We start from the raw sequence: 13,283 nt of genomic DNA on the forward strand, positions 1-13,283 counted from the left end.
GACAATTAATTTAAATAAACACAGAAATCTGTCTCAAATATCCAAAAAAAAAAAAATCGCCATAAAATGCCTTAATAGTAAATGTCTCATTTCTTTTGTGCTTGAAAGAATTCATTACTTCAAAGTAAATTCAGATACATTTTTTTCTTGATAACTGATTATTACATTCTTAATTTGCACTAACGTAAAAACTATTATATCGATGTATATAAAGTTTTTTGAAATATAGATTTTGCTTTATTAGACATGCCTAGAGAAAATTTAAAAAAAAAAAAAAAAAAAAAAAAATTGCCGAAATTTGTCGAATACGAACAGACTGCAAATTAGCTTGCTTTAGTTTTTTTATTTTATTTCTATGTATTCTTTAATAATAATAGATACCTCAATATATCATATACACTATCTACTAATCAGTATTGGACACCTGTGATAAGAGAGATAAACATAATTTATTCATATTAAATAGTTGGTTGAGCCTCCACTTGAGGCAATTACAGTCTTAACCCTCCGAGGCATGCTTTTCACATGTGTTTGGATGATGAACAGTGGTATTTTCTTCCACTCGGCTTGTAGAAGACATGCCAGTTCTTCCACCGATTTTGGAAAGCTGCTGCACCCCCTTAATTCTGCGATCCAACTCATCCCAGAGGTTTCCAATAGGATTCAAGCCTGAAGTCTGTGTACGGCAGTCCAGTCCAGTTGGTTCACCCAATTGTCTTCATACCAATCCATGGTAGACCTCGCAATATGACAAGTGACGTTGCATTACAGGCAATAACAATGATCCAACCAGTAAAATTGCCACAGCGTAGAAAGTACATTGTTGCCTAGAATAGTTGAATAGGAGTTGGCGTTGAGCTTACCATGAATTGGGATCAAGGGTCCCAGTCCATACCACGAGAAACATCACCAAACCATAATTCTACTGTCACCAAACTTTACTGTAGGCACACTGCTTTCTGGAAAAAGGCATTTTTCATGCATATGCCAAAACCAGATTTTGCAATCTAACTGGTAAAGATTGAACCTTGATTCATCACTCCAGAGAACCTAGATCCACTCACCTATGGTTGAATTTCGACGTGCCTTGCACCACCTCAACCAAGAGCAGCGCTGTTAGATATTGTAAAGAAAGTACTACTGGTGACAGTACGACCATGGACTTACCTTGCGGATGCTTGTTGGAATTCCTGGAGTATGTGGACAATCGGTTTTGGGGTGGTTTTTCTGAATTTCTTTGGACACAACTTGTCAGTCTTCATCTCTTAGTTTCGTGTGTCTGTCGGGTCGAAGCACATTCCGGAAATCACCACGCACTTCTTAATAACAAAAGTCACTGTCTATTTTGGAATGTTTAACTCACTAGATATGTCCTTTAGGAATCTTTCATTTCTATGATATCCGATAATTACGCCTTTCTCGAAGTCAGACAGCTCTGAGTTTGTGAAAGCTCTGAATTTCGTGGCATCTTGTTTGCGGCGGATGGCAGTGCTGTTTTCTACACGATATTTAAGTGCAGAAAGCTTGACGTAGATCAGGACCTTAGATATCGTCATGTGAATGGGTGTGCAAATACTGATTGGTGGATAGTGTATATTACTTATGTATCTGGCGGTTTAAATTATTTCCTGAGTGCCTTGAAAATTATTTAAATTATTAGTATTACATTTGTTGTCATGTATTTTGGTTTTTTAAAAGTTTAATTAATAGTATTTGAATTTTTAATTCTGATGTTTGATACTTTTATGTGTGATTTGTTAATTTATGAATTTATAATTATGTATTATATTTTTAAATGGTTCAGGATTTCATTGATGAGTATGTAATCTTTATTTTCTATTTACTTGTATTCTGAATTTTCTGAACTTTTAAATTCTGATTTCTTTCTGCTTTCATAGGCTGCAGGGAAGAAGCATTAAAACTAACTAAACTTTTAATCCAACATTCAAAGAAAGATAACTCTGTGTAGATATAACAAATAAAATTTTCATACAACTCACTACGCAACTTGTTATTCCTCTGTTTTCCCTTCCTTAGTTCTAATGATACTTGTTACAGTGGTAGATTTCTCCATATGCTAAATGATTGACTTCTCTAGCCTGTCTTTACTTCTTGTAACTCTTCATTTGATTTCGACTAACTTTCTTGTACTACTACATAGTTCACTAATTGATTCAATATAAATTATTAATTCGGATTATTCGTCCGAATATGAAAGACTGATGCCTTAGATTTGTATTACTGCATGATTTTAATATGATATATCCTGCATGTAAATATTTACTATCATACAGCAAAAGGAAGAACCAACCTCGAATTAAGAGAACAGTTTATACTAGCTGATGGAGTAAGCCAGTCAATGGCTCCTTTTAAGCCGAAGCCAAGTCCTAATTCTTCAGTTTCATCTCAGAGTGGCACAACAAACTCCATGCCTTCAGCTGGCCCAATAACTAAGGTTCGGAAACAAAGAGTATATATTATTTATTCATGTGAGGAATTATGCATATGAAGAAATCAAAACACTGTTTTGTTTTTCTCTGTAATGATTGTTTTGCTGTTTTATTTATTTATGTGTTTCTGTTTTTGTTTTAAGAGATGCTATTTAGCATGCTAATTTATTATTTTCATTTTCTTTATTGTGAAATTTTTTTAGTTGCAATATTGAATTACAATGTAGGAAAAGGAAATAATCTCAAAATATTCGAATTATTTGAGTTATGTTGCTTATTATGAGTTTCTTATAAAAAAATAGGAATAGATTTTTGATAATAATATTGAATTTTACTTAAAATAGGATGTAACAAATTCTGAAGAAACTTATATATGAGTAATATATGCTTAAATTTACTTCCAAAACTACGAGGTAATACATCGCGCATTTCTGTCCCTTCCTTTCATTTATTTCATGTATCTTAGTATCGGTAATTAAAATATTTATGAAAGAATGATAGAGATGGAAATCTGTATGGTACATTGTCAGAATTTTAAATCTCTCTATTTTTTTTTTCTTTCGAAATAGTATGGGATTGGAGATTTAAACATTATTGATTAATTCAATTTTTTAGTCAGTCAGGATTTATTAAGTTTCTTGTAAGATGTTAATAACTCGACGATTTTTAAAAAAAAATAATAATCTTTCTATTCGGTGATTTTTTTCCCTTCTTATAAACATCTATTTAATGCTCTACATTTTAGTGAGAATAAACAAAGTAAATTTCTGAATATATTTTTTGAAATTAATTTCTTTTAGAAAATTTATGATATGTTGTCATGTTTTAATGGCAATACTTTTCTAGATGAGGAAGAAATTTATTGTTTAAGATATTTGAAGAAATTAATAATGAAGTAACTGTAATTAAAGAAGTACTTTTTATATGCTCAGATAATTGTTTGGGACTTACAGAAATAAATGTTTTAATTACTTTCATTCATTTTCATTGCATTACACTGAAATTCTGTTCAATAAAAATGTCTACTTTACAATTCTATGAAATTTCTGTCATTCTTAATATAATTTTGTTTCAACTAATTTTTGTTATAAATGAACACACATATTAATAATCTGCATATTGATCTAGTTAATTTTTACTTGTCAAATTCATGTATTCAAGAAAAAATATTGTGTTAAGAGAATCTGATCACATTGATTTGCATTGTCAGTGTCAAAAGTGTGATCGTTTTTACTAAACTGAATAGGAAATTTTAATACTTAAGAATTAAAATGTATAGACTTAAAAGATCATTTTAAACTTTTAATTTGTATTATATAAAAAAAATGAAGGATATTAGTTCGTTTCGGAAAATACGAAATGCAATGCTGTTTACGCTTGTCGTATAACCCTTCCCTTTCCATTTGTTCTATTTTTTTATTTGAAATGTGTAGTTCATCTCAATTTTTATTACAAAGTGCAGTCCCTTTCTATTTGCTAATCAAGTTCTTTGCTTGTTTTTCTTCTTTTTTTTATTTTATGCGTATTTTGTTTTGTTCCCAATGTTGATTTGCTGTTTTTTCTAATTTTGGCGTTTCATGGTTTTGTTGTTGCGAAACTCGGTCTTTTGCCATTAAATGGGGGTTGTTGTTTTTTTAATACAAGGAAAAGAGTTTTGTATCTCGTGCATTACTCTTTTTATCCCAAGGAGAGTCTGGTGCGTAGGTATTCGAACATTGCTAACTAGCCTTTTGATGCTTCTTCGTTGCCTATAATTCATTTTCTGATTGCAAGGTTATTCAGTTTCCTTGCCCTTTACATTCCAGCCCCCTTTTTATTAATGAGATGCATTCCAGTGCAAGAATTGAGGCCTATTTTCTACAGGCCTGTGAATTCTGAATTAGGATCAAGAATTCCTGTCTACTGTTGGGTAACATGTTTTTTCCTTTATCTACAATTTTAATGTATGAGTTTACTTTCGAAAATCTACGCATAACTATAAATAATCTCTTTATTTTAAGTAATTTAATTTCAAATGGATTTGGTAAGTATAAGTTTAATACATTTATTATTGGAAGTAATAATGAAAATACATTATTGTGAATACAGTAAAAGATAATTAAACAATATTTTTGTTTCCACAACATTTTGTACATAGTATAAATTTATAAAAATTTATTAATATTTTTGTCTTGTGTTCTAATTTTATAATTTCTGATAGTTTCCTAACAATTTCTTCCCTGAGTTTTCCATAGCTTGCTTGGTTTTGCCAAACGGTTCTAGGACACAGAACTTGAAATTTTACCTTATGGTTTCTATTTCAGTGGTTCATATGAATATCTTGCTTATGATTATTATGTGTTCATAAGATTTTACCTTTAAAATTAATTCTTTAAAAAAAGCCATTTAACTGTGAATGTGTTTGATGTTTTTGAAATGTGACAAGCCAATATCATGACTATCTGATTTCATTTCAGTGAAGTCTTTTGATGGGATACTAAAAGAATAAGATTTCTCCCCAAGTGTCATTTTCTTCAGCCGTTTATAGTTTAATCGTTTGCATCGCAATGATACTTAAGAGTACTTTAATCGTGTTTATATTTTTGTAATATGACTGTTTTTCCTGGCGGTATTCGTAAAACTGCGAAGAATGCAGCTTGACAGCAAGCAGTCGATGACAGAAGTTAATAAGTAAAATAAATTACGTTATTTTAATCAATTAAAAATGCTCTTTTAGCTCTGTCCTGGGGTTATTCTGTATCAAAAATTTATTCGAATATGCATAAATGAAATTATAAAGTTGTTGATAAACTAAAGTGGAATTTAAAAGCTTAAATTTGAGAATTTCTTGCTTAACACAGGGTTGTCACGCCACCTGGAAAACCGGGAAAACACATGGAATTTAAAAATAGACATAAAAAAAACAGGGAAAATGCAGGCAAATTTGAAAATGTTTATAAAAAACCTGGAAAATACCGAGAATTTTATTTTTTGCCTATCAAAAAAAAAAAAAATGCCAATATCTAAAGATTGCAAGATTAAAATATCGTAGTCATAAACTTCCAAAAACGTACATACTATTTGGGATAGTGTAATGCGGAAACTCGCCCCTTTTTTTCTTTATCGAACAGCCCAGTTTTGATTTGTGAGACAGCTCTTTTTCCATAAGTTTCCCAAATTGTAGCTGATGAGCATGCGCGGGACTTAAGTAACTGCGTGAAAGAATAGAATACATGTCTCTGCAGGAACATTCAATCGCGGAAGCAGCGCGGTGGTGTTTAATCTACTGTGAGTTTTTTTAATGGTTTATTTAATATTTGAGAAACTGTCATCTTATTCAAAGTAGATAGAAAAAAAATTTAAACAATGAATTGCTCAAAATCGTTATTTAATATGAATTGCTCGGATAAAAAAAATCAACCCTGATTTTTCTGAATGGGTTCGAGGAGTTTTACAAAGTCCATTTGTTGCTTACTACTAGCTTTTTAAGAATAAGCCTAAGTAATATGGAAAATGAATTATTTACTAGTCTAGATAAAAGAGTCAAACATAAGTGATTGCCCGCCAGTTCAAAAGAGTCATCATTAATAGTGAAGAATTTAGTATCTAAAAAGAATACAGGAAAAGATGACATGTCATATCCGAAAATGTCAAACTGAATTTCCGAAAATAAACCGATTTCGAACTTTTTAGTTAAAATACAATAATTTAAATCTGAATTTTCTATGGAGATGAAATTTGGAGTTCCATATTCGTTCCTTAATGCATTCAATAATGTATCGGAAATATTTTCGCAAATCTTCACTAAAAGCGAAATATCTAAAAAATGTATGTTAGGCCGTACAAAAATGTCGTACCTTATTTGTCAAGTATTAGCTTCATGAAATCGATGGCTGAAAAATCTGCAAAAATTGATGCCCCAAAACATGAATTCGCAAAAATGAATAAATAAAAAAAGTTTTGCTTTGTAATGTTTGTTTGTTAAATAATCATTAAATCATTTGTATCACGATAACAAAAAAAGTTTTGTGTTTTATTTCACCCAAGCCCTTAATTTTATGTGACTTACAATTAAAGAGCATTAGAGGTAATATATCCCCCCCCTTAGTATATAAATTTTGTCTTGCTAAATTCTAGATAGTAAATGAAAAGATTTTTGTAAATATCAAAATTCTTTTTATACGCTATTATTTCAAATAATGTTAAATTCTTGCTTCCTTTTACCACTCTTTAAAATCATATTGCATTATAACTAGCATGTGAGTTCTAGTTTTGCATTTCCTCGTATCTTGAATATAGATACAGAGAAAACACAAGGAATTTTTTTTCCACATTTGAGTGGCAATCCCGTTAATAATCACTCATAGCTTAGAAATGAGACATTAATTAGGTAAATGAAATAACGATACATTTAATAGTACATCATCTACAGTGGCATTTTATTAATTGGCTTCGTTTTTCAAATGGTAGCAAATTTAAGATTAAATTTCCTCCTAAGCTTAGTTCATCATTTTTGTGTGGTTTTCATGGAATTAAATGTTTTAAAGAAGCAAAAGATGTTAGTACTAATATTCTGATAAATAATGGTGTTTAATTCTTTGCTTTTTAGAAATTTTTTTCTTCTTTTTAACAGTTTTAAAGCTAGATAAAAAAAAAAGTGTTGTGAAATGAATAAAAATCCTTTACTATATTCTCTGTTATTTATTACATTTCTTAAAAGTGTTTCTCTAATAATAATCATATAATGTTTTTTCCCCGTGATTCATTTAGTTTTCTGTGATCTAGATCTCCTGTAATTGAATTTTATGGTAACATATATTCAATATGAAAAACTATACAGGTTCATTCTAGCTATAATGGTTCACAGAAAGGGATAATAACAAAAAAAAAATCTTATTGAAATAAAGTAATTGTGTGCTATGTGACTTTTGTTAGGAATTACAATTGCTCTGCGAATAGATGTGTTTCTTCACTTGTAAACTTCAAGAAAAAATTATGTTTTGAAACTGTGTATTCTGGCGATAGACAGGATGTGAAATATAGAATGAATGCCACTCCTCACAAGCTATTTCATTTTACAATCAAGATTGTAAACTATAATTTTAGATTTCAATGTGATATTCTACAACTCGAAAAAGTTAAAGCTGACATGCCATTTTCATAACTTTTTTTTTCTATTTAGCATTTTGAACTTCCTTTATTGTAGAGAGCGTTTCTGGAATATTGAAAATTAATTCATTTGAAAAATCCGTGTTTCTTGAAAGATTTAATAATGGAATACAACACTTACTACTGTCCATTGAATGTCGAATGATTGCAATTAATCAGTGTAAAAGAACTTGAGAACTTGAAGGAAGATGATCGAATGGGATTTGTAAACTAGAGCTTTTAATAAAAGGAAGTAGTAGGAAATATTTAATTGGGCGATTTTTAATATTTTCCAAAGCTCTATCCTAATAGCTGATACTTAAGTTGAATTTATACATTTGGCTTTGAATAATAACCACTTTACTCATTAAGCACGCTACGATTCTGTTCTTTCCTCTGTTGCGTAATCAGTTTGTGATGGGAAATAATAAAATAATAGCTGAGATGCTTTCAAACGAATTTTAGTATTTGCTTCTCTGGCAATTTTCAAAAGTAATGTGGAATGAGCGCTTTTTCATACTAGATACAATATCATCTGGAGAAATCCAGTCTTGTGGATGCAGTTTCGAGAGAATCTGCTTCTTCTTCTATTCCTGATTTTATTCTTTTTATTCCTTTTAAGATTCCGGAATTTCCGGGAACTTATAAAAATGATATCTGATACGTTAATAATTTTAGGCTTAGTCATTTTTTATGTAAATGTTTAAAGCGAGACGTTCAATGATTTTAAGCAAATGGAAAGTGATTTTTTTTTTTTTTTTTTTTTTTAAATATAGTAAGGACCGAATAACTGTACGAAAGATTAAACTGTCTTTGTCTGAAACTGTTATCTCATCTAAAGCTTGACAGATAGTTAAGATTTTAATTATCAAAACAGAATTTAATGAGTGGATACAAGAATTACCTGCAGTTGAAACTGTGTGATTTCGAATCATCAGAAACGATGATGAAGTGATTTGGAAATGTGGTTTGAATGCATTCAGAGAAACCTGTCGCAAAGATGAAAATTGGGGACTCTATGTTTTGGAGACTGACTCTTTCAGAAAAATTTCGAAAATGTTTGGATTAGAGTGGAGGAAAACTGGTAGATTTATTAGATGCTTTTATTCAGATTTTGAAATGTAACTGAAAATTTCAGCTATTTAATTCAATTGAATTTTTAACTAATTGGTATTGTTGATTAATGATGAAAACAAATAACTATCTATTTGTTTAATTACAAATTTGAATTGCTAGAAGTTTAATATATCCGAAAGTATTTCTTTCCTTAGTAATTTTAATAAAATATTAGGAATCTTAAATTGATTTCCCAAGAATCATTATTAATATAGCGTTGCAAGATTTGAGTGTGATATCAGCAAAATTATTAATAATTGGGGAATTGCGATGAAAAAGAATGAGAATGTTGGTATTGACGATTGTGATTAAATTTTTCTAACCATTTCTTTTGCAGCGTAAAATTTTTAGACCACTGAATTTTTTAAGAACCTTAATATTTAGATTTTTTAAAAATACTTTCATTTTTATAAGTGAATTCTAAGATATTTCATTGATTCACTCTATGTAACTGGAGTCCCAGCTTAGATTATACGAGAAAATGTTGTAAATATTATATATTTATTTATTTTAATATTTTATAGTATTGCTTTTGACTATCCCGATGAACTAGTTCATTAACAGATTTATTGCTCTTATGATAAATGTTGTTGAAAAGAATTCACTTATTTATTTATTTTAATTTATTCTTGGATATATAATCTTCTATGAAAAGAAACCATAAAGTTAGAATTCGTTCTAACTTTATGGTTAATAGGAGGGAAAATTTCTATGCTGACGTAAAAGAAAAAAGTGGACAGATAACCATCCCTATTTTCTAAAAGAATGATAAAATAAGACACAAATTGAAATGTAGTCCAAAATTAAAGCACACAAAAAAATAGCCATTACTGATGAAGGCATTAGCTGAACTCCTGGGATAATCATATTACGAGTAGACAATATATATATTATAAAAAGATTTATTGTTCGAATTGTTTTATGACATATTAACTGTTCATTCATATAAAATCTGGTCTGTAAATATAATATCTTTTCAGTTTTTTAATTAAATTTGAAGGACTTTTTAATATTTAGTTAATTTCCGAAGTGTTTGGCGAAAACAAAAGTTTCGAATTAATGCTTTTTATAATATTCAAAAAATAGCAGCCTTAAATCATTTTCCAAATATTTTTTTTTCTAGTTTATTCGATGATATTGTCATATTCTTCATACTCTTGATTAAGTAGTTTACTTTCTTCGAACATGATCAAAAGTGAAATCTCAATATAGAGTTTTTATATTATTTCATATTCTTTTGATATTACTTTTAGATTCTATTTTAATTTTGATAGGCAGCTTTCTTTCCCCATTTTATCAACATACATTGAGCTGATATGAACGTTATAGTGTTTTTGTTAAGCTTCCAATCCTTCTTGTGTCTTGGAAAACTGAAATTCTTTTTATAAATTTTTGAAATTAAAGCATTTATCTGAAGCATATTGTAGCTTTGAATTCTTTATTCCGATTGTTATTTTAAAATTTTAGGCATTTGATAATTACTGTTTACGAATATTATTTATCATGAATTGTTGCTGATAATTATTATTCTTTCAAGATTCGAGAAAAAAGTGAAAGAAGTACGCCTATGAGACAAAGCCGTTCTTCTGCTGAAAACAGTAGTGACATTAGTGGACCCAGTTTCAGTGAAACAGACAGCTTTAGTAACAGATCTGGTTTTTCTAGAACAACTCCATCTCGTTTAAGTCCACGAAGTATGTATAAATTTTAACTATAATCTTTTTAAGACATTTAAATTATTTCATCTTTTATAAATATTTGCTATAATAATTTTTTTGAATTATATTACAACCAAATCTGGTAAGCCATTTGCTATTATGGTTTTAAAAATTGTTTTTAAATTTCTACTCTTTTCATGCTGTTAATAATCTTGTTATCGAGTTTTATTGCTCAGATCTTGCATCAGATTGACAGATTTTATTTTCTTAATCAGGAATATAATGGAGCTGGAGCATCGTCAGTTGTTGTTTTTTTACGAGAAATGAATTTTAAAAAATTCGTAATGTACCTATTTAAAGCAGTACGATCTTTGTCTAATTCATATTCCCCTAAATATGATTGGAATTTCTAATTAATAAAAGTTAGAAGGTGCTGGAAAAAACTTGGCAGGGAGTGGTTAAAACATTACGGTTGCAAACATGTAAATGTGATTGATTCTAAAGACCGAAGATATTTTCATGTTAATTACCAAGCCATGATTTTATATTAAACTTTTATTGAAAATAAAATTTGATTGAAAAAATGAATTGATTTTAAATTGAAATTGCTAAAATTAACATAAATTTTAAAGGAACATTTTTTAAATATTTTCTTTATATTTTATTTTTGATCAAATATTAATGTAAAGTTATAATTTCAAAATATTCATGATTTCATTGATGACATTTTATTATCGCACTATTTCAATGCCTAAATGAAATAATTATACATTTATTATGTAAAAAAAACCTCACTACTTTATAGTGAATAGATCACCTTCCAGCAATAATACCTGAATTAATTAATTCCTTAATTTACGGTTACACTATTGTTTCTGAACTTGTAATTTCATCACCCGCAACTGCTGGAAGATTCCTTTCATTTATGAATAAAGAAACTGGGCTGCTAAAAAGAAAATGCATTGCTGCAATATTATTTTATGTTAATTTATCACTTGATAATTTAGTGAAAAAGAAATTAAATTAATTTCTAAAATTATGAATTTGACCAATTATTGAAATGTTTGAAATAAAATATTTCAGGCTCAAGCAAGACTTAGTTGAAAGTTAAATTTCTTTCTCGAGTCGTTAAGATTAAGAAAGCTGAGTAAGTTAATCTTCTGCAAAAGCGGTTCAACCACTCTCTTTATTCCTGCTTAATTTTGCTTGATATATCCTAATTTTTTTTTTATTTCGAAGTAGATTTGTCTAGAACATTATATTATATTATATAATTTTACAATGGATCTTTTTTTCAATGTAAGTTCTGGACTTACGTTTGTTAATATTATATTCCTTAGCTGCATGTGGTAAACCATCAAGTAGGCCTTCAAGTAGGCCGTCAAGCCGTCAAGGTAGTCGACCGCCAAGCAGAGCCCCTAGTGACCTTTCCCAGGATGGAATAGAAGATTTTAAAACAAATAGAAAACAAACTATAACTGGAAATGGTGTTGCTCAAAAAGTGCCTGTTCTTGGGAAAGCTAAATCAGCATCAGAATCTTCAAAAATTCCATCTGTTCAGAAATCTACAAAGCAACCTTTAAATAGAGACACTTCTCGAAAAATTGAATCGCGAAAGGAATAATAAAGAAATCATTCCAGACATAGTGATATTGCATACTAGCAGTTTTATTTTATTCAGTCCTTTTTATTCTGCTCAATAATGCAAGTTATCAAAAGCTATTAACCACTCGCAAAATCAGTACTTGTAGTACTGGGAATTAATATTGCAAAAGTTGTTTATCAGCTCACATTTAGTTATTGCTGTTAAAGGAATATATATTTGTATATATTTAATGCAGAGTTTATACTTTGTATCAGCTGGTGTCGCTGATGAAGCTTTTTATATTACTACTGTAAACAAACAGTGCTTTGCAGTTAATCACAATGCATTTGCTAGTCTTATTTGCCAAATATATTTTTGTGGTGATGGATAATGAACGTTGAGCAGATATGACATTCCATTGTACATGTTTCTAATATCTGTATAAATTTCTTAAGTATGCTTCATATCTGTAAAAGTTGAAATGGAATCCTGTTTAGTCAGTTGCTATAAAACTGATAAGGTTAACAGCCATGTTTTAAATTGAAAAGTTATGATAAATGTGTAATATTTGTCAATATTTTTGCACAAAATTCAGATTTTTTTAAGATTTCATATTCATATAAATAATGTAAAGGAACATTTGTTTATGAATTTAAAGTGTGCCAAGGAAACGTTCGTTATTTAAAGAGTGTTAAATATAGTTAAAGAGAACAAATTAATTTTATTTAGGAAGAGTTCTTAAGGAACTAGGGACATTTTCAATTGACATTCCTCTTGTACAACTTTTTTATCGTCTATTTACAAATTACGGTAGCATGTTAAAATTAGTTAATGTAATATGTGAATTCATATTTTTAGAATCTTATCTTCAATGCTGAAAACTAAGCTGAATATTGTAAAACAATTATCTTGCCTATTTCATAATAAATAAATATATATATTTATTGTTCGTGTTTCTTTTATATAATTTGTCAAAGTATCTGGACACTGCTCGTTTTTCCGAAACTAATTAATGCATAATAAAACTGTAAATGCCTGTCGCTGTAGAATTATGTTCTCCAAGAGTGTAAGAAATAATTTTTCATGCAAGAGGTCATCTTCATATTTATATTTAGAAAGCTCAATACCCAATTTTAAATATATATCCAAGTTTTCCAGAATAAAATAGAATGAATGCACATAACATTTTATAATTGTGAGCAAATGATTGATAAATTATAAACAATTGAAATTTTTAATGTTAAATTGGAGTTACCATATTTTCAAGATATAGTGTTTCCTGGTTAATACTTATTTTACATTAAAATACTCGTTTAAAGAGGCAAAAGTCATGACTTATTAATATCT

At 29.0% G+C, this 13,283-nt stretch overlaps 1 protein-coding gene across 6 annotated transcripts in view; it reads left to right on the forward strand.

Annotated features, from left to right (window-relative positions):
- The window catches only part of LOC129958976 (microtubule-actin cross-linking factor 1-like), a 320,795-nt gene extending 307,919 nt beyond the window's left edge, over window positions 1–12,876 (forward strand). For 4 of the 6 annotated variants that reach the window (XM_056071738.1, XM_056071741.1, XM_056071742.1 and 1 more), the window contains 3 exons: window positions 2,295–2,455; window positions 10,231–10,387; window positions 11,692–12,876. In XM_056071738.1, coding sequence (XP_055927713.1) covers window positions 2,295–2,455; window positions 10,231–10,387; window positions 11,692–11,975 — 602 coding nt within the window. In that variant the 3' untranslated portion in view covers window positions 11,976–12,876. The other 2 variants (XM_056071737.1, XM_056071739.1) reach the window with 2 other exon arrangements.
- The last annotated feature ends 407 nt before the right edge of the window (window positions 12,877–13,283 follow it).

Source organism: Argiope bruennichi, chromosome X1 (genome assembly GCF_947563725.1).
Source record: "Argiope bruennichi chromosome X1, qqArgBrue1.1, whole genome shotgun sequence".
Lineage (NCBI taxonomy): Eukaryota > Metazoa > Arthropoda > Arachnida > Araneae > Araneidae > Argiope > Argiope bruennichi.